The 22,084-nt window shown below is 37.1% G+C and overlaps 1 protein-coding gene across 3 annotated transcripts in view; it reads left to right on the plus strand.

Moving 5' to 3' along the window:
* RAB28 (RAB28, member RAS oncogene family) overlaps positions 1 to 22,084 on the plus strand; it is an 85,264-nt gene that overhangs the window by 48,396 nt on the left and 14,784 nt on the right. For all 3 annotated transcript variants that reach the window (XM_042984920.1, XM_042984921.1, XM_042984923.1), the window contains exon 5: positions 21,673 to 21,776. In XM_042984920.1, coding sequence (XP_042840854.1) covers positions 21,673 to 21,776 — 104 coding nt within the window. The remainder of the gene's footprint in view (positions 1 to 21,672; positions 21,777 to 22,084) is intronic.

A 22,084-nucleotide genomic window follows, 5' to 3' on the forward strand; every position in this document is an offset into this window, starting at 1 on the left:
TTCAAGTACCATTTGTTGCTTTTGACAGTTCACACACCTGTAAAACCTAAATCCTTATCAAATACAGAATGTTACTATCCCAGACGAGCCCGGTCTTCCTCACTGACCTCCACACCCCGCTGCAGCCATCGTCTCTACCATGATGCAGAAATGAAAGAAGCAGAATTGTAGCAGCAGCCCCCAGAAGGCAAACAGGAAGAGACTGGAGATGAGAAGGACAGGATGCTTGCATGTTTTATTTTTTGCATTGTTCTTCATTTTTTTAATTGACTCTTTCTTGAGAGCCAATAGCTCTGTGGCCTCACATTCATGTTTTTGATTCCTTACGATCTATAGATGCTTGCTTCTTCCTATTTAAATGTGTAGATAGAATTGAATAGTATTAGTAGCTGATCCGGGTTTTAAAATGTATGATGAAAGCCAATTTGGATTTTCTTAGCAGTTGTTATGAATGTGAGGACAGATCTCAGGGCTTGCAGTATATTTCGCCCTGAACATAGTGTATTGGTAGGATGTTGAAAGGTCAGGCTTAATTTAATTTAGATATACAGGCAAGCAACAGCTGAGGCACCCCCCCCGTCCATTTTGAAGTTGAGGAATTTCTTTGAATTTAGATATACAGGCAAGCAACAGCTGAGGCACCCCCCCCCCCCCCCCGTCCATTTTGAAGTTGAGGAATTTCTTTGCACCGATTTACCACTGATTTCCCAATCTGTATAGCTGTCTTTCACTCTTTGTATCTTTGTAAAATTTGAGGTTATGTGGAGTTACTGATCTGTTTTCTCTCTCTGGTGGTCACCTTGGCTGACCTGAAAATGTTCCCCCAAATTTCCTTCTGTGTTTTGTTTTGGATAGTACTGGTTACATTTTGCACAGGAAGTGACAGGCATGCTGCATGCTTTTTGTCTCTCGTAGTCTCTCGTCAGTGCTGAGTACCAGGCACTGTGTCAGCTCTCTTACAGTGTAGTGTCCCTGATTTGTTTGCTCACGTTGTAGTTATAGGATTGCACATGGTTTTCTTTCTTTCTCTCTCTCTCTCTCTCTCTTTCTTTCTCTCTTTTTCTTTCTCTCTCTCTCTTTCTTTCTCTCTCTTTCTTTCTCTCTTTTTCTTTCTCTCTTTCTCTCTTTCTCTTTTTTTCTTTTTTTAATGTTTATTCGTTTTTGAGAGAGAGAGAGATTGAGACAGAGCTCAAGCAGGGGAGGGGTACAGAGAGGGAGGCACAGAGTCCAAAGCAGGCTCCAGGCTCTGAGGTGTCAGCACAGAGCCCATTGTGGGGCTCAAACTCATGAACTGTGATATCATGCCTGAGCTGAAGTCGAACGCCTAGCAGGCGCTCTGGTTCCAGTTTGTTCTTGTGTTTATCAGTTCTAGCTCATCCTCACAGGTTCCAATTTGTCTTTGCTCCTCTTCTTATCCAGTTCCCTTGCTGACTGCTGGTCTGGCTGACCTGTAGTGACTTCAGGCTCAAGATTAGATGCAGAGGCAGCATACTGCACCTACTGCTCCAAAAGCTTCTGCACCCAAGGTCTAACTCCTACAACAAATACTTCTTCTTTATCACCAGACCGGTTCTGCCTCTTTGATCCAACCCTGATTGATACACTTTACCCGTTCTAGGATTCATATAGAAACCTTTTATATTAGATCCCGTACTTAGAGAGTTGTTTCTGCCAGCTCATTTTATCTTCCAGGAATTTTTTTCTCTTCTACTCTTGGCACCTTTTCCTTATTTTTTAAAAATACTGCTATGTATTCTCATTTTTAATATTTCATCTGGCATATTAATGGTACTTTGAGCCTTAAATAACAGTTTGGATTAAAAAATCCTTATTGTGCTTAAGGGCTGGTTTTAAAAACATTTAACAGGCATATTTTATTTTATTCTTTATTTTATTTATTTAAAAAAATTTTTTAGTGTTTATTTTTGATGGAGAGAGAGAGAGAGAGAGCATGAGCAGGGGAGGGGCAGAGAGAGAGGGAGACACAGAACCTGAAGCAGGCTCCAGGCTCCAACCTGTCAGCACAGAGCTCGACGCGGGGTTCGAACTCAGGAACTGTGAGATCATGACCTGAGCCGAAGTCAGACACTCAACCAACTGAGCCACCCAGGCGCCCCAACAGGCATATTTTAAAGATAGTTGAAGTCTTTTTTACCAAAAAGACTCATGTCACAAAAAACATTGAGCTGGGGAAGGTACAAAAAACCCAAAGAAGTCCTCACATTTAAAGGGTCTAGAGTGAGACACAAATGTCACTTTAAATCAGCTCTGTGTGGCAGAGGCATAATGAAACATGTTTGACAACTGACATTCAGACATAGCTTTGCATTATGCTATAGCCATATAATGTAATGTGATGTGATGATCAGCATAAAGTTTTCTTTTTGGCAACTTTAAAGTTTGAACAGCTTTCAGTGACATGTGATTGATTCTTCATTGGAATTGGCTTGCATATCTTTTTTTTTAGCATAACTATTTAGTATCAGAGGTTGAATGTTTTGACTTTTGAGGTTGACTTTTTTGTTGGCAATAGAATTGTTTCTGACCACTCAAATTAATTGATGCCACTTTTGCCCCACATGAGATCTTATTGTAATGCTTTATTTTTTTCCAAGACACATTTAAAAGACAATGTAGTAAATAATTATTGAATGAATTGATTCCAGACAGGGAGATCTGAAAATATTATTAAATTTTAATAAAATATATTGTTAAATATTAGTGGAGTAACTTCATAACTTCTTACAGTGCCATTGATGCCAAAGATGCCATTGATATACTTATTTAAAAACTCATTTTTCCGTACATTTATGTCTCATTGAAGTTTTAGCATAGTGGAGTATTTAATATATGTCACTGTGTAATGTATTCTAAGGCATTGTTATAGTGTTATTCTAGAGTTATTCTACAATTACTATGTAACAGATGTTTTGTAGAATTTTAAAGTAAAGAATGATCATTCCTGGGTGGCTCAGTTGGTTAAGCGTCTGACTTCAGCTCAGGTCATGATCTCACTGTTCATGAGTTCGAGCCCCGCATCAGGCTCTGTGCTGACAGCTTAGAGCCTGGAACCTGCTTTGGATTCTGTGTCTCCCTCTCTCGCTGTCCTTTCCCCACTCATACTGTCTCTCTCTGCCTCTCAAAAAATGAATAAATGCTAAAAAAAATAAAAATTAAAAAAAATTATCATTACATACTCGATTTAGAAAATGTGGAAAATGCAGAAACCTATGAAGACAAAAAAAGTATCACTCATAATTCTACCTAACAGAACCGACCACTTATTAATATGTGCATGTATTCTTTCAATCTCTTTCTGTATATGTATTTTTTCACTGATGGTTTTAAACCTATGTATTTTTCTTGAATGCAGACCTGTTTTTTAAAGCTGTGTTTTGAAGAGCTACCTAAAATTTTTACTGATTGGATGCCTTGTAGGTTACTTATTTTTCTATTTATGATTATTTCTTTGTGATTATTTCTGAATTCAAGAACCATGACTTCTATAATGTTCACTATTATAAGAGAGACAGTGAATCAAGAGTCCAACTTAAATGAATAATAGATCCCAGTAAACTGAGAAAGTGATAAGAGGAATGGAAAGAGGAATGGAAAACTCTTATTAGGTTCTCTCATCTAAAAAGCTTTAATGCTTATTCATTCTAAATTCTCAAGGTGTAATCTTCATTTATTTTTGAAATAGTGAGTATTCTGAAAAAGGGGAATCAGAGTTCAGTAGTTTCCTTTTCATTGCTCTCCCACGATTACAATATTCATTAAGAAATCTCAGAATTTTATCCATAAATATTGGTTGCATTACTGATATGTAATTAGCAGGAAGGCTGTCAGCTTTTCTTATTAAAAGTTTTTCTTTTAAAAGAAGTCTGTTTTTTGATAGCCTCAGAATCAGATGATTCATTAACATAAGTAAAGTTACCTATCTAAAGATACACTGTAGTTTTCAGTTGGATTTTCTGTAATCTCTAATTTACAGTATAATTCATATAGGCTGACAGCTTTCTTTTGCCTCTTTTGGGTGTAAACACGTGTGTTTATTGTTTCAGCTTCATAGAACATATTGCACCTATGAGAGATATTTCTGAGATTTATGTTTTTTTTAAGATTAAAAAAAATTTTTTTAAATAATCTCTACACCCAACATGGGGCTCAAATTTACAACCCCAAGATCAAGAGTTGAATGCTCCACTGACTGAACCAGCTAGGCACTCCTCTAGGGTTTAATTTTGAATAAGAAGTACTCTGTGCTGTATTTGTATCTATTTGAATGTCTTTTATTTATTTTTATTATTTTAATTTTTTAAAAATCTTTATTTATTTTTTTTTTAGAGAGAGAGAGAGCACAGGGGAGGAACAGAGAGATAGGAAGACACAGAATCCGAAGCAGGCTCCAGGCTCTGAGCTGTCAGCACAGAGCCTGATGCGGGGCTTGAACTCATGAACTGTGAGATCATGCATAACCTGAGCCTAAGTCAGACACTTAACTGACTGAGCCACCCAGGCACCCCATATTATTTTAATTTTTTTAATGTTTATGTATTTTTGAGAGGGGGAGAGAAAGAGAGTGAGTGGAGGTGGAATAGAGAGAGAGGGAGACACAGAATCCGAAGCAGGCTCCAGGCTCCGAGCTCTCAGCACAGAGCCTGATGCAGGGCTCGAACTCATGAACTATGAGATCATGACCTGAGCCACCCAGGCACCCCTGTTTGAATGTATTTTAATGTTAGGATGTATCATTTAGTTACATACCCCAGTAAAAGAAAGACTGATAGTTTTAAGTCAGTCTTAGATTTGAGATTTTGCCTAGGTGGTTTGTATCCTCCTCAGCCAGAAGATTTTCACTGAATCTTCCAATACAAGCATTGACTTCTCAAATATGGGTTTACATTTTTATTAGGAGACACAGATTTTCTACACAAAAATGATAAATTTTTTGAAAATGAATACCTGAATGTAGAGTTTTAAGAATCTTCAGAAGTGTTTATTAAATCTTACTTTAGAATTTTTCTGTAATTTGGGGCTAGCCAAAAAGTACAGAGTGGTCTGTTCAGTCGTAACAAAAAAAACCCCAAAATGGCAGGTGTCTGAAAACAAAAAACAAGTGAGTGCTGTTAAAACTTATCAACTGAATTTGCCCGTTTTAGTTTCAGTTTAAAAACGTATTTTTTTATTTAAAATTGAACACCAAAATGATTGTATAATTTTGTTTCATTTTTTATTCCGTCTTCTTCCTCACCACTGCTACATATAGCCATAGAGTTACACCTTGATCCACCAATATATTGAGACTGGACTGAATTCTTTGTCAGTGGAGATTAGTGTTTTCTAGGTTTGCAGTTAAGCTCCTTGTTTCTTTGGGATCTCTTTTTTTTAAGCATTAAAAATTACTGATCACTATTCTGTATTTAAGAATTTATACGAATTGATTAAATTTTACATTTAATCTTAGGTTCGGGAGTGAAATTTTCCTCTTTCAGAGGAAGTGTTCTGTTAGGAATTATCTGTATTCTTGCTTATTGACATTTGGGCTAGCACCACCTTCTGAGAGTTTGTTATAGTTTAATATCAAAGTCAAAGGGACATTTTATAATTAAGAAAATGCTTTCAGCTTTTATGAGAAGTAAATTTTTTTTTCTAAAATCAGTTTGGTTAAAACACATGCTGATGACCATTAAAAACAATTGTGTGTTAGAATTTGACTGTTATTATTGTAAGTATTTGCACACATTCAGTTTCTACTTACATTTAAAAGTATCCATTCATTCATGCCTTTGCTGTACCAAGCACAATGGTGGAGGAGACATATGATAGTGTTGTCCTAGAGTGATGTGCTTGGCACACAGGGGCACTTTACAGCAGAAGTAAATATGTAAACAGAATCTTAAGGGATATGTCTCATCCCTTAAGGAATGTACCATACAGAGAAGGCCAAGAAAGACCAGTCCAGGACTTTAGAAGCTAGGAAACAGTCTGAAATATAAGGGAAATTTACATTTGTCCCAGCTGGAAGTTAGGGTGTAAGGCAAGGAGAGTTGAGAAACAGAGATAATGTTTTAAGGAGTTTAGATTTTCTCCTGAGAGCTACAGAAGAGTGATTTGACCAGTAGTGTAGAGCAGGGGTCAGCCAACTATGGCCCATATCCTCTTTTTGTATGGCCACTAGCTAAGAATGTTTTTTATATTTTTAAATGGTTGGAAAAACATCAAAAGAATGATATTCCGAAAATTATATGAAAATCGACCATTCATAGTTTTATTGGAAGAGAGCCACACTTATATTTTACTGTGTTTGTGGCTGTTATTTTCACCACAAAGGCAGAGCTGAGTAGTTGCTATGAAGAACGTATGACCCACAAACTCTAATATATTTCCTGTCTGACACTGAACAGAGAAAAGTTTGCCAAAACCTTGTCTAAATACATAAATTAAAATATAAAGATATTCAAAATGGATAAAGACACAAGGACCACTTATATGCTATCTATAAGAAACCCACTTTAAATATGAAGATATAGACAGGTTAAAAATAAAAGGAATGAAAAAGATATATTCTGCAAACACTAATCAGAAGAAAGTTGGAGTAGAAAATTAATAACAAGGAATTTAGTTCAGGGATTAAAAAAAGATATTACATAATATTCAGAGGGTTACTTCACAAAAAAGTAATCATAATCCTTAATGTGTATAAACCCACAAACATAACTTCAAAATACTTAAAGCAAAAACTGATAGTAAAGAAAAATAGGCAAATGAACCATTGCAGCTGAGATTTCTCACTACTGGCAAGACTTCTCACTGCTCTCAATACTGACAGGGCATATACACCGTTAATCAGTCAGGACATAGCGACATGAACAACATTGACCAGCTGATTGGTGTGATGGACATTTATGGAACATTCCATCTGACAGTGGCAGAGTAAATGTTGCTTTCAAGTGCACACGGAACAAGACATTATATTTTGGCCTATAAAAAAGTCTTAAAAATTGAAAAGAATTGAATGTGTTTACTGTCAATAATGGAATGAAACTAGAAATCAGTAACAGATATTTGTAATATCCCCAAATATTTAGAAATTAACTCACTAAGTAACCAATGGGTCAAAGAAGAAGTCAGAAAAAATTAAATATTTTGAATTTAGCAAAAATGAAAATACTGCATATCAAAATTTATGGGATGCAGCAAAGTGTTAGTGTTTAGAGAGAAATTGTTAGCATTGTTAAATGCTTATATTTGCAAAGAAAAAAAAATTTCAAAAAATCAGTGATCTAAGCTTCCTCCTTAGAAACTAGAAAATGAAGGGCAAATTAAGCCTAAAGCAAGCAGAAGAGAGGGAAAAGTGAAGGCAAAAGTAGAAATCCAAAGCAGTAGAGAAATCTATGAAACCAAAAACTGGTCCTTTGAAATCAGAACAGTAAAATCGATAAACCTCTAACCAAACTGAGCATGAAAAAAATAAGACACAAATGACAATATCAGAAACAAAAGTGAAGAATTTACTACACATCCTGCGGGTATTATAAGGAGAATAAGAGAATATTAAGAAAAATTTTACTTCCATAAATTTGGCTACTTAGATTAAATAAATTCCTATAAAGATAGAAACTACCAGAGTTCATTTGAGAAGAAACAGGTAAACTGAATACTGCAGAAATCGAATTCGTAGTTTAAAATGTTCTCACAAAGAAAACTACAAGCCCAGATGTTTTTACCTATGAATTCTACCAACACGTATGGAAGAAATAATACCTGTTGTATATAAAGTCTTCCAGAAAACCAAAGAGGATATACTTCCCTATTCACAACAGCAGCATTAATCTGGTACTGAAATCAGGTAAAGACACTATAAGAAAACTACGGACCAATATTCCTCATGAACACAGATGCACACACAAAAAATCTTTAACAGATACTAACAGTGAATTTAGCAATATACAGAATAAAAAAGATACTATGTCATGTCCAAGTGGGGGTTTATCCTGGAAATTCAAGGCTAATTCAGTATTCAAAATCAATTAATATAATTTGCTCTATTAATAGGCTAAAGGAGTTTAAAGCCGTTTGATAATTTCAGTAGATATCTAAAAAGCATTTGATAAAATTCAACATCCGTTTTAACTCTGAGCAAACTACGAATGAGAAGGAACTTCTTCAACCTGGTAAATGGAACTTATGAAAAACCTGTAGTCAATATCATACTTAGTAGTCACAGGGTGAATACTTTCCTCCTGAGATCAAGTACAAGGCAAGAATGTCTCCTCCCACGACTCTCATATTCAACATCATTCTTAAGGTGTCCTGGCTATTGTAAAACAGTAAGAAAAAGATATAAGATGTACAGGTTAAAAATGAAACAAAATGACCAAATTCTCAGATGTGATTAACTATGTTGAAAATCCCTGTGTTGAGGGTCACTCTGACAGTGTGGAGCCTGCTTGGGATTCTCTCTCCCTCTCTCTCTCTGCCCCTCCCTCTCTCTGCCCCTCCCTTGCTTGCTCTTTCTCTTAAAATAAATGTAAATAAACTTTAAAAAAAAAAAAAAAAAAAGAAAATCCCTGTGTTGAGAACAGTGTATAAGCATAAAGAAGACCCAAATAAGAAAAATACTGTATTCAAGGCTACAAAGGCTCAGTATTATAAAATTGTCAGTTTTTCTCAAATTGAGTTATTGATCCAGCATCATTTCAGTAAAAGTCAGATGGTATTTGTGTGTGTGGTGTTTAAGTAAGCCAAATCTAAAATGTATGTGGAAGAGTAAAGGACCAAGAATAGTCACTATGCTTCAGAATTAGGTGAGGAACCTTTGCCCTGCCAGTGATCAAGACTTTTTATAAGTAGCTTTTAATAACGACAATGTGGAGTTCATTCCAGGAAACACAGTAGAGGTACTGGCAACGAAGCTCACGTAAATGGAACTTTGATGTTATTTTGAAAATGGTCTTGGAGACCTTGGAGAAAGAGTAGAGTGTTTAATAAGTAGTCCTAGGACAGTTGTTTACTTGAAAAAGAAAATGGATCGCTATGTTATTCCCATACACAAAAAACTGTTCACTTGGAATGAAATGTTAATGGCACAACTGTTTATTTATTTATTATTAAATTTTTCTTCTTCTTTTTTTAATATGAAATTTATTGTCAGATTGGTTTCCATGCAACACCCAGTGCTCATCCCAACAGGCGCCCTCCTCAGTGCCCATCACCCACTTTCCCCGACCTCCCACCCCCCATGAGCCCTCAGTTTATTCTCAGTTATTAAGAGATTCTCAGTTATTGAGAGTCTCGTACGGTTTGCCTCCTTACCTCTCTGTAAGTTTTTTTCCCCCCTTTCCCTCCCCCATGGTCTTCTGTTAATGTTTATTCATTTTTGAGAGACAGAGAGAGACAGAGTGCAATGGGGGAGGGGCAGAGAGAGAGGTAGACACAGAATCCGAAGCAGGCTTCAGGCTCTGAGCTGTCAGCACAGAACCTGACGCAGGGCTCGAACCCACAAACTGTGAGATCATGACCTGAGTCGAACCGACTGAGCCACCCAGGTTCCCTGGCACAACTTTTTAGAAGAAAAAAATAAAGGAATTTCTCTCTTACCTTGGTACATAGAAGGGTTTCTTAACCAAGATGCAGTTAAATATTGAATATATCAACCACATAAGATAAACACGTTTGCCTCTCTCAGGTGACACATTAGAGAATTCAAAAGATGAGCCACAAACTGGGAGAAGGTATTTATAATAAAAGTAAATGACAAAAGGTTAGTATACTTTACAGATATATGAGGAAAAGACAACTCATTAGATAAATGGAAATAAAACAGAAATAGGGATTTCACAGAATAAGAAAGACAAATGACCCAAAGAGGTGAAAATAAGTGCAGTCTCATCACTAAGAAGGAAATGCAAAATAGGACCACAGGTAAGAAATAAGATACAGATCAAGAAGCCTCAGAATAACAGCGATGGAGACATAATATGAATCTATAAGAATTCATACTCATTACTGGGTGGATTATAAATTGGTACAATCGCTTTGAAAATGACTTGGCGTTAATCTGTGAAGAACATTCATAGACGATGCTTGGTCTTAGCCAAAAGGCCGAGAAGCAGTGAACATTCGTAGAGTATGATTCAACAGTTTTACTCTGCCGTGTATCTCAGACTGCTTCCCATGTGTGTCAGGTGACGTGTACTGTGAATGATCACAGTGCTTCGTTGTTGGTAATAGCCAACAACTGGGAGAAGCTTGCGTGTCCATCAGCGGGCGGAAAGATCTCTAAGTTGTGTTGTGTCCGTCCAGAGGTGTCCTCTGTGGCGGTGAAAGCAAGTGGACTGTTCGACTTGGGATACCATGCCTGAAAGGACGCGGTATGAGAAACAGACCGTCTCGGAACACTACACGTGTGAAGGGCAAGTTGTGCGGGAGTGGAGAACGCAGACTCTGGAGCTGGATTGCCTTGGGGTGGAATTCTGGCTCCCCTCCTCGCTAGATGTGTGTCCTTCCAGAAGTCCTAAACCCTTTCCGTGCCTCACTTGTTTCATCTGTCAACGACGGTAGCTGTGAGGATGAACGGATACGATACAGGAGTAAAGCACGTGGAAAACTGCGCTGCTTTGTGTATGTTAGCTGGTCTGACTGCCCTCTGTTCTTTTACTGTTTCCTTTTTGTTGCTATTTGAAATGATGTTCTTTCATTGCGCCTCTCTCAGTAGATCTAGTCTGTGGTGGGGAATTGGAAAATATAAAGAAGAATTGGATAACCATAGTGTCATTGCCAGTTGAGGCAATTCTCACTGTGGCTTCTGTTCTTTGCAAGATCCCAGGGTATGCTGGTATCTAGGCAAGACAGGTACACTTTTTTTTTTGTCCCATGCAAGTCTGTGTATGAAAGGCATAAGTGAACTTGGACCTTATTGTGTCTATTATACCTATCTATTACATATATATCATGCAGAATTTTGCACACAAACCTATATAGTTCTGTGCAGGTATGCGATTCCCTAGTGAGAATTCCTGTGGAGAATGTTTAAAACGTGAATTGATTTCCCAGTTCCCTTAGGCTTTTGGCATGTGGGCTAATGCTAATCTTCATGATTTATGCACACATGTTCTAGAAAGCAATAGTAAGTTGTAGACAGCCACAGATGTAGAAAGATTTACTTACTCTGTGGTGCCGTGTTCTCATTTCGACCTATTATTTCATTTTAGCATGAAGTTAGAGGAGAAGTAGTTATCCATTATCTATCGCCAGAAAGAATTTAGGTGATCTAATGAAGCTAAATAAGTTGAGGAAATAATATGAGTTCTCACATACTCCCTCCTGTCCTGTTGATTCTGGCTGCTGTTGGTGTTGGTCTCGTGACTCTACGGAGTTCATGTTCCTTATCACTTCAGGATTCTTACACGTTGCTTTGTGATACGTATGTGACTACAATACAAATGCAATGCAAAGGGATTAGGCAAATTCTGTAACAATATAGAGAATCTGTGAACATGTTGCAGGATTATTAGAAGCAAAGTAAGTAACAAATGAGGCTCTGGCAGAGTCAGGTGGTAAATAATTGAAGAGAAAATCCACAGGACTCATGGCGCATATAGGAGGTCAAAAGAATAGGCTTTGATAAAGGATTGATCAAGGTCCTTGGGAAAAACTATGAAAACTGTCAGTGTTTTTGCAGCAATGAACCTTCTTTATGATCATATGAAAAAATAGGTTTGAGGAAAAGACTGTCATGATTATCATTTTAATAGGAAGTTTTATATAGTGAGATCTATGTACATAAGAATATGTAAAATCTACGTACAGATGAGAGAAGAGCCATTCCCGGGTTGGGAAACAGAGCATTGTATTGCCAAGCACCCCAGAGGCCCATGAAGTGTCTTTATCAATCCTCTTTCTAGCTCTGGAGGCAACTATTATCCTTCGTCCTAATCTTTTCCTTGCTGTTGTTTGTGGTTTTGTCATCTGATGTTCTCTTCACCGGCATCACTGTCCTGGGAAGTGTGATGTGCAGGCAGGTCCGCTCCTTGTACTGTCGAACAGATGCCAGCGCTCAGAGGCCCGGCAAGGCTTAGCTTCTGGTGTCTTCAACATTGCCGGACAAACCTTAGCTGCCACTGCAGCCCAGGCCCCGTGACCCCAGACTGGGATGCCCTGGCTCTGCCACTGGCCAGAGCTGACTTAGTCCCCATCCCCAAGGTCTCTGGGACTTGGTGAGACATCATTACCTGATGTCTCCTCTCTGGTGCCCCTAATCCCACAGCCGGGACTGCCGAACCTGACGGAGGGGTGTGGGGCGCCCGTGTGGGGAGCCCGGTGTGACTCAGGCACTGCTTCCCTTCCACCACCCCTCCCCCCCCCCCCCCCCCCCCCCCCCCCCCCCCCCCCGTAGGTCATACTACTTACTGCTGCCTCTTACTCCAGCCCAGCCTCCCTCTGCTGTGCCAAGGCAGTGGCTTTGGTTATTTAAATAAAAAGGAAGTGGGACTGGAACTCAAAAAAGAAAAAAGAAAGGCCAACACGCAAGTGGACGCATGCAGCTCAAACTCAGTCCTTCGAGGGTCCACTGCGTATTATTTTAGACACAGTTGATCCTTTTATTTCTTTTAAGAGCTTAAAAATGTTTTTGTCTTTATTCAACACCAACTTTGTCAGTGGCTCTTGTGTTCTGTGCTTTCCTGTGCTCATCAGCTTTTGTTTTTAGCTGCACGTAACAAAAGAACCAAATTAGCAGGTCTTAAGTAATGAGTTTGCCATCTCAGTGTATTTGATTTCATGAAATCCGAATTTCTGTGTTTCTAAAGCATCATGAAACAATTGAAAGGAAAATCCTAACCTGAGGGGAATGTTTGGAACAAATTTGGCAAATGTCCTTATCAAAGAAAGTGCTTATACACATTGATAAGGTTAAACACTTAAAACACAGTAGACAATGGAAAAGAAAGGAAGAGACATTTGATAAATAAATACAAAAACTAGTATATACACACACACATACACACACACACACACACACACATATATATATATATATATATATATATATATATATATATATATATGTATGTACACCCATATAAAACATCTAGTGTACAGGAAAAATGGTAAACTGCGTTGAGGTCTTTAAATTTATACTAGAAACTAAAGTAGTTTCTTTGATGACACCTTTTTTCTTTATCTGTGGAACACAGTGATTTCCAGGCAGTTATGTTTTTTTAAGAAGGTTGGTTTAAGAATCTACAAAGTCAAGTTCTGGTAATTTTTTATTTTGTGGCATTAGCAATTCTTCTAATACAGTATGATTTACTGTGTCATCAGAGAAAGACAGCATTAGAGAGTGTACATGGCAGGGTAAAATTAAACACATGCTCACAATCAAATTAATGTATTTCATCTGTCTTCAACTAATAACAATCTGTCATGTTATCTATCTGAGTAGGGGCATAAACAGTTTATTTTGTGTTTGGAGTAACTTCCTGGAGGTAGTTAATGTGACAAGTAGTTTGTTTGAATTGAGTATAACCAGATCAACACTCTAGATGTTTCCTTGATACCCTAAAAATTACTGTGAAAATCTGTACAAGTGCTGTGTTTCTATTTTGCTTTTACTTCTTTAAGTTAGACAGCAACATATTTTACAGTCATTTCACGGAGAATATTCTGTTTCTGCCATCATATATGAACTGAGGGGCAAAACCAGTTTATCCTTTTAATGCTTTCTTTCCACTGATAGGGAATAGACATTAATATTTAGCATATATATAGACAATAATAATTAGCATCGTAGAGCGCTTTCCCTTTTTGTAAAAACCTGTAGTAATACATTCGGGCTTGGATGAAAAAGTCATATTCATTATAGAATCTGTTTTTATATCATGTTGAAAAATGAATATTAGGAAAATAGGAATATTGTAAAGTTTCAGACCAAAATAAAAAAAATACTATTATGTTTTTTAGATTTTAAAAATCTTAAAATTTTTCATCACTTAGTCTCTTATCAGTAGCTCTGATTATTATACATTTGATATGTTTTTTTTAATATACCTAGTTTTTAAGCTATTTATTACATTTGGTACTATAACTTTGAAGACTGCTCTGTTCATTATATCAGTAATCCTATTGGTAGATGTAGTGGAGGTCCTGAATAAGGATGCCTGAATGCCAGTAAACAAATAGGACTTACAAAGAGAAGTTCTCACATACTTGGCTAATTAATATTAGTGTGTGTGTTTTAGAAGTCAAAATATATACATATTTTAAGCACATGTAAATCAAATTTAGTACATTATTAAAGGTATTTTACTTGTCATATTTGGGCTAATCATGATGGATCATTTTTAAACATTATGTAATTTCACAATTTGTACAGCTGCAAGTACTTTGCAAAAGACTTTATATAATCAAGTGCTAAGGCAAAGAGTATCTTAGTTTATAATGTTGATGGGCTCAATTTTATGATTTACTGTTAGTAATGAATACTTTTAAAGTACTAATAAGTAGTAACCAGGTATTTAATAGTTTACTTTTTTATAATGATGAGGATTTAAAGTTTGTATATCTATATTCTTTTAACTAAATCTCTGTTAGGTTGATGTTAGATAAAATAAGGAAACATCATCCCCAAGGCTGATGTTCATTCTTCTTTGCAAGACATTGAATGGCTTGGTTCTAATTCTGGTGCTACTGACAACTAGCATTGGGTCTGTGGTTAAGTCACCGTGAGCCTTGGTTCTTTTATGTGTGAGTTAGATGAGTGCTTTACCTATTTGCCAGGAGTGTTACCAGGTCCGAGTGTTTTGCAGATTTTGAAACGGAGTTTAGATTGTTTCTGGAGTCTCGTAGAATGGTTTCTCTCTGCTTTTGCCCTCCCATCCTTTCTCCTCATCTTTTCTATCCAAGTAATTTTTTCAAAACACAAGATCACATCGTGCCATGGGCTATGACCCTGCAAGGGCTTCATGTTGCTGAATTTGGCTCCTATCTTCCTGTTATACATGCCACATGTCCCCACTCTTGATCATTATGTTTCTTGGTTTTCCTCAGTTGTACACATTTTCCTCTGTTTGGTTTTGTCCTAGTTCCAGTGACTGCAACATTTCTCTCCTCCAGCCTCCTCTTAGCCTGATTGGCTTGTTCTCATCCTTTATGTCTCAGATGAAAGAGGTCTCCTATAGCCATCGTATGAAACTGTCATCATTACTCTCTTGGCTCCTGTCACTCCCCATCTGCTCCTCCTCCCCCAGTGAGTCATCTGTAGGTTGATTAATGTAGGATTGTTACAATTTTGGGGAGGAAGAATCATCAGCTGCACATGTGTAACACTTGCCACCTTCTATTTTGAAAGTTACAGATAATGGTAACTATTTCCATATACAAGCTGGCTAAACGGAAAAAAAATGCCATATTCATCAAATCTGTAGGAGTGCACCCTTTTTTTATCATTTGTAATTTTCTTTTGAATGGTCTCTGAATTTGGAAGCAAGGAGTTGTCACTGTATAGTGAATGGAAGTGCTTTGAACCCAACAGGGGAAAGATGAGGGTTTGCTAATATATGTCACCCAGAGGGATTTCCTTTTTGTGCCTATAGTTTTGCTCAGGTGGACTGGAATACATAAGGTAAGATGGGTGAAAATGTGGCTGTGTAGGTGGAACCTTTATGTGTATGAACTCCTTAGCACCCCATACAGGACCCTCATGCCCCAGCCCTGCTGATTTCACCAGTTCTTGGAAGCCAGGTTCTTCCAGATGCTCATGCACATTTTTTTTTTTTTTTTTAGCTGATGTTGTTAAGGAATGTTCATCCTCTCTATCCCCAAGGTTGTGTGATTGTTTTTTCCCCTCATCGTTTAGGAGGCAACTGAAGCATCATCTTCTCTGTGACATCTTTCCTAGCCCTCTGAGCAATTCTAGAAATTTCATTTCTCTTTTCTCTTGCTGTACCTTGTCTTATACAGACCACTATTGTTCTCTTGGTCTCAGAATTCCATTGTATAATATCTGTCTACATGTGTTTCTCTTAGCCTTCCTAGCAGTTATAGCATTTACAAGGTGCTGAGTAAATAATTCACGAATAAATGAATGGATAGACAGACCATAATACACTAATACTTACTGAGTATGTGCCAGTCACATAGTATGCGCCTTACCATGTACCAATCAGTGCTGCATGTGCTTTATACGTATTTCCTTATTTTATCTATCACAGTAACATTATGAGGTAGGTATTGTTATTGCCTCCTCTTATAGGTGAGAAAACTGAGATAAAGGGATTGATTTGTTCAAAATTCCACAAGTGGTAATAGAATAGGAAATCAAACCTAGGCAGTCTGGCTTTGGAGACTGCATTCTTTACTTACCATGTCTTACTTCTTGAGGTAAATCAGTGAATTTTTGAAGAACCACAGTTTTTTTTTTTTCTCCCCTATATTTGCCTTAGTGCAAACAATTGAGAATTTCAGAAAAGTTATTTCTTGTATGAGAGTAGTTCTTATATGTAATATATCACTCCAGATCAATAAAATAGTAACAAAGATCATCTACTGGTGTATGAATAATTTTTTGTAATAACTCTTTATGATGATATTTGATGTGATGTGACTTATTAGAATAATTGGTTATTAAACATCATTTACTTCTTGTTACTCATAAAATCGGTCTCTGTATTCTAATATACAGGGCACTTTATCCTGAAAGTTACCCAAGTGGATAAATTTTGAACCATCACATCAACTTATGGAGTTAGTATTCCATTGGAATTAGGGCCAAATGAAGGATGAAGTGACAACTTTAGATTCAAGATTGGGTCTTGAGTTGTTAGCTCAGTTAACTAATGATTCAGGACCCAATACCTAAAGACCCATTATCTACCTTATCAGTAAGGACTGGAGGTGGGATAGGTGACCTTGTTCATATGCCTCTTTTCAGACCATTCTCCTTTGTCTTCCCTAAAACCCTTAGATTTGAATATCAAGCCATGTGATTATACCTCTTGCTACTTGTATTTGTTGGCCTTATCAGCCAACCCCTGCCTGAATCATTCCTTGGATTTCTCAGAGAAATTTCACCTGGGTTACAGTCACGCCATTGCTGTCACTGTCACCATTGGTAGTTTCAGTATCCATATGGACTGTCCTTGGTCTCTCATGTTCCATGAATCCTTTACCTCCGGTCATCTTGCCCCCGATCAACACCAACAGAGTTATTCTGAAGACCTAGTCATTAACAGTTTCTGAGCTTTTCCCATAGTATTGATACTAATTTCATATATCCCAATCTGTCCATTATCTCCTGTCTTTCCAACTCAGCTTCTTTAGTAACTCAACTCCAGTAAGTTTTAGACCCACACAAAACCTTAACATCAGTTACCAATTACATCTTAACAGTTTTCAATTTCCTGAACCTCTCTTTACCCAACTTGGATTTCACGCTTCATCAAAATAATCACTTCCTTACGTTTACTGTCCTCAATTTACCTGGCCTTCTTTGCAGTAATTGTACGTGGTACAGTTTCTCTGCTTAATTAGTAAGTAATTTCTCTGCTTGAATGCACCCCCACCTATGTAGCTGAATGTGGCTGGAACAAGACCTGTAATATACTGTGTCTCATCTTAAATCCAGGTTACTATCTGCAAGTGATTTCTCAGAATCTCTCACATCCCACATCAAATCCATTAGTATTTTGTATTTACTTTTTATTCCAAAAATATATTGAGAATCTGCCCTACTTTTTATCATCTCTACTGCTACCAACTAGAGTATTGTCCAAACTACCATCTTCTCTTTCTTTTATATATATATATATATATATATATATATATATATTTTTTTTTTTTTTTTTTTTTTTTTTTTTTTTTTTTTTTTTTGGACAAGATTAGAGGGAATTTTATTGCCTTACATAACTGAAAAACCCAATAACTATGCTGTGTTCAGGTGTGGTGTGATCCAGGGACTTAAAAAAATACGTACAATCTCTGCAACCCAGTCTCTCTTGGCTCTGTTTTCTTTCCTGATGGTTTTGTTTGTCTGTTTGTTTGTTTGCTTGTTTTCTTCGATTTTTACAGTAGCTTCCTCAATGGCTTCTCTGCTTTACATGTGACTCTGTAGTTTATTCTCTGCAGAGCAGCCCATATTAACCTTATAAAATGTGACCTGCACACCCTTTGTGATCTGGTTCCTAGCTTTTTAAACCTCATTCCCTACTGTTTCCCTTTCTTGTTAACTCATTTCAGCCACTCTGGCCTCCTGGCTTTTCTTTTACTGCTATGCATAATCTTCATTTAATGCCGTTGTCCTTACAGTTTCTTCTGCTTGGAAGGCTTTTCCCAGATTTCCTTGCCCCTTAGCCTTCTGAAGGTCTTTGGCTTACCTGTTTAAAATAGTACTTCCCCTCCTGTGCCCTTTATTTTTCTCCATAAGACCTATTAGCAGTTGCCATACTATGTTATTTTATTTGTCAGTCTCTTGCCTTTACTAAAATGTAAGCTCCTTGGGTCCCCAGCACCCAGGACAGTGCCTGGCCATAATAGGCACTCCTATATAACCAAATGAATGAATGATCAATAAAGTGGCCGTCCTTAGAAATTGTTAAGCCCAGGGGAGCCTGGGTGGCTCATTTGGTTGAGCATCCAACTTTGGCTCAGGTCCTGATCTCACGGTTTGTGGGTTCAAGCCCTGTGTCGGGCTCTGTGCTCACAGCTTGGAGTCTGGAGCCTGCTTTGGATTCTGTGTCTCCCCCTCTGTCTGCTCCTCCCCTGCTCACACTCTGTCTCTCTCTCCTTTAAAAGTAAACATTTAAAAAATTAAAAAAAAAAAAAAAAAGGATTGTTAAGCCCATGTTTAAGCAGAGTTGTAGTGTGGTTGAGGTGAAAGGAATTGCACGTATGTATGATGTTAATGCCTTTGTCCTTCAGTTGCTTAGATATTGGAAGGATATACGCCAGAATGTTTGGGAAATGAGTATGTATTACTGTTATTAGGAAATTTTTATTCCATTTTCAAAAATAAAATATGAGAACTGGAAAGATGATGTAGCTCACTGAAGGACATAAAAGAAATTAAACGGTAGCAGTGAGAGTATTATCGCATGTATGATAGATGACTACTGGATAATAATCTTAAGGATGCTCTTAAAAGTGAAGAAAGGAAAGATTTTAGCATTGTCTCACCATAACTTTATCTTCAGGGTGTACATGTCTGGGTTATTTAGAATTAAGTATTCCAGTAACTGTGTCCTCTTCAGGGTTGCCCACCAAATTCTAACAGAACAGAGGAAAACTTTGTGGTGAAGTTCTGTGAGGGCCTTTTCTTGATCTCCTGTCTCCTTTGTCAGACTCTCAGTTATTTAAAATAACGTTTCTGATGGTCTTTTATGTTCTAAAAGTAGGGTGGTGGCTTTTTTAGGACCTGGATTGTATATTTTTCTTTTTGTCTTTTCTTTCTTTTTTATTTTTAATGTTTATTTTTGAGAGAGAGAGAGAGAGACAGAGACAGAGTGTGAGTGGGGAAGGGGCAGACAGAGAGGGAGACACGAATCCGAAGCAGGCTCCAGGCTCTGAGCTGTCAGCACAGAGCCCGATGTGGGACTCGAACTTGTGAGCCGTGAGATCATGATCTGAGCCGAAGTTAGACAGTTAACTGACTGAGTCACCCAGGCGCCCCATGGGTTATATGTTTCTTATCTTTGGGTTCTCACTGCCTCCCACAGTGCTTGGTGTATAATAGGTACTCAATAAATGTTTGCTGGATAAATGTTGCTGCTGTTTTCAGTTGACCAGTGATAGTACTAGTTTCTCATGGTTATCTTCATTAGGAAAAAAACTCGTACTTGGGTGGTTAATTCCCCAATGCTATAGATAAATGTAAGTGGTAGTTAGGGAGTTGGGGGACAGGTGGTAGGGAGGAAGAAAGAGAAAGAAAAAACAATACTGATAGACTATTCCATTTGAAAAGACAAATGCACACACACATTAAGTGACAAACTTCATGTTTGTTTCTTTTTAATTGGACAGTGATTTCATTGGGTAATTTTCTTAGTGACATGATTTGTTCTTACTCATGTTGCATTAGGAAAGCATTTTAGCCTCAATATTATGATAAACTAGATGTATAAATGTCAGTGCTAATAGCTCAGTATTTTAGTCTTCTACAAATTGATGCCTGTGGTATCTGGACATTTTTTGGCTTGTTCTTGTAAATAAGGTCTCGGTAATGTTTAAGGAACAGCACTTGTGGCCAGAAAGGAAAAAAGCTCCACATTATCCAAGCTAAGCAGTGTAAATGGGACTCAGAAATCCCCCACTAGATCAGGAATCTCCTAGAGAAAGATCTGTTGAGCCTACAAACTAAAGACCTTCGATATAATATTAAATAAAGCCTTTTATGTAGTATGAGAGCATTTTTTAGTTGATAATCAATTGCCACTATTATGTAGGCTTAGTAGATTTGCAAATTTACAAGTTTTTACAAGTCAGTTGGGTCCCTTCCTCAGGAAATCAGTTTAAGTTTTTTTTTCCTATATTGACTCAAAGAGCCTAGTTGTCCTTAAATCCTGTGAATATATTTGCCTTATAATTTGACGGCATTGAGTCAACACCCTTATAGGGTCTGTAGTGTTGTAAAAGGAGAAACTGTTCAATAAAGGATCACATTTGAAAAAATAGACTGTGCTGGATAAAGCCAGTATTGGCTTTGGTACCGTGCTTTGCTTTAAAGTACCTACAACTTTCAAGGAAATAGTCGTTTGCCCATTACTTTCAAAATGTACACTTTAGATTTGGAAAGCAACTGAGCTGTATCTTTGTGAAATCAAACTGTGGCTATAAATAAAGTAAACATGCAACAAAATATTGTTATCTTTTGGCACAAAATTAATTTTGTATTTGTGTTAACATTAAAGTTTCTAGGGATTATAGAACTATTGTAATTATTAAGGTAATTAAGTTGTTTCAAACTAAATATGCTTGGGGAAGTGCATCTTGCTTTCAATTACAGTGACCTTTGAACAACATGGGGGTTAGGTGTGCCCATCCCTCGTATAGTCGAAAATCTATGTATAACTTTTGGCTTCCCCAAAACATAACCACTAACAGCCTGCTATTGACTGGAAGGCTTACTGATAACATAAACTGTCAATGAACACATTTTTTATTCGCTATATGTATTATATATTCTTTCAGTAAAGTAAGGTAGAGAAAAGAATGCTATCAAGCAAGTCATAAGGAAGAGAAAATACATTTAGAGTACTATACAGTAGAAGTCCACGTGTAAGTTCAAACCCATGATGTTCAACAGTCCACTGTAATCATTGTGTTTAAACATGTGATGCCGAGATGAGATCTTTTTTGTGTCTCATCAGTGTGCCTGAGGCTGTAGATAATAGGAATGAGTACTTTCCGTTTTTTGAGCACTTTTCATGTGCTGGTCATTGTGCAATGTTCATGGAGTCATTCTCAAATAACTGTATGAGGGAGGTCTATTTGTTATTCTCTGCTTTTAGATTTATAGACTCAAGCATAAAGAGGTTAAAGAAATTGCTCAAGGTTACACAGATAGTGTCTAAGCTGGGATATAATATTGGAAAGTAAGTCACACTTAAACTTGTTAACAATGTATTGATTGACTCTGATACTGAGTTTTGTTCTGTTTGTTTTTGTTCACTTTTCTAGTTGATTTGGAGCATATGCGAACAGTAAAACCTGATAAACATTTACGGTTTTGCCAGGAAAATGGTTTTAGTAGCCACTTTGTCTCAGCAAAGACAGGAGACTCTGTAAGTAAAATAATGAATACCGCATATTATAAGTGATCTTTTGTTTATTAATAATATTCATAGGAAGTATACTTCCCAGACATAACTTTTGGAACAAATTGATTCCTGTTGAAGATATAAAATAGATATAATGTTTAATTGGTCTGTATTACATTTGCAATTCATTTAACGTAATTTTATGGATATTTTAGGGAATTTAAAAATATGAGAGTTAAAAAGAACATAAGAAAAGAAAAAGAATGTATAAATCATACATTATCTCAGCATCCAGAGGTGACCACTCACAACCTCATATGATTCCTTATAGT

The sequence above is a fragment of the Panthera tigris genome, chromosome B1 (genome assembly GCF_018350195.1).
Source record: "Panthera tigris isolate Pti1 chromosome B1, P.tigris_Pti1_mat1.1, whole genome shotgun sequence".
NCBI classification, from domain to species: domain Eukaryota; kingdom Metazoa; phylum Chordata; class Mammalia; order Carnivora; family Felidae; genus Panthera; species Panthera tigris.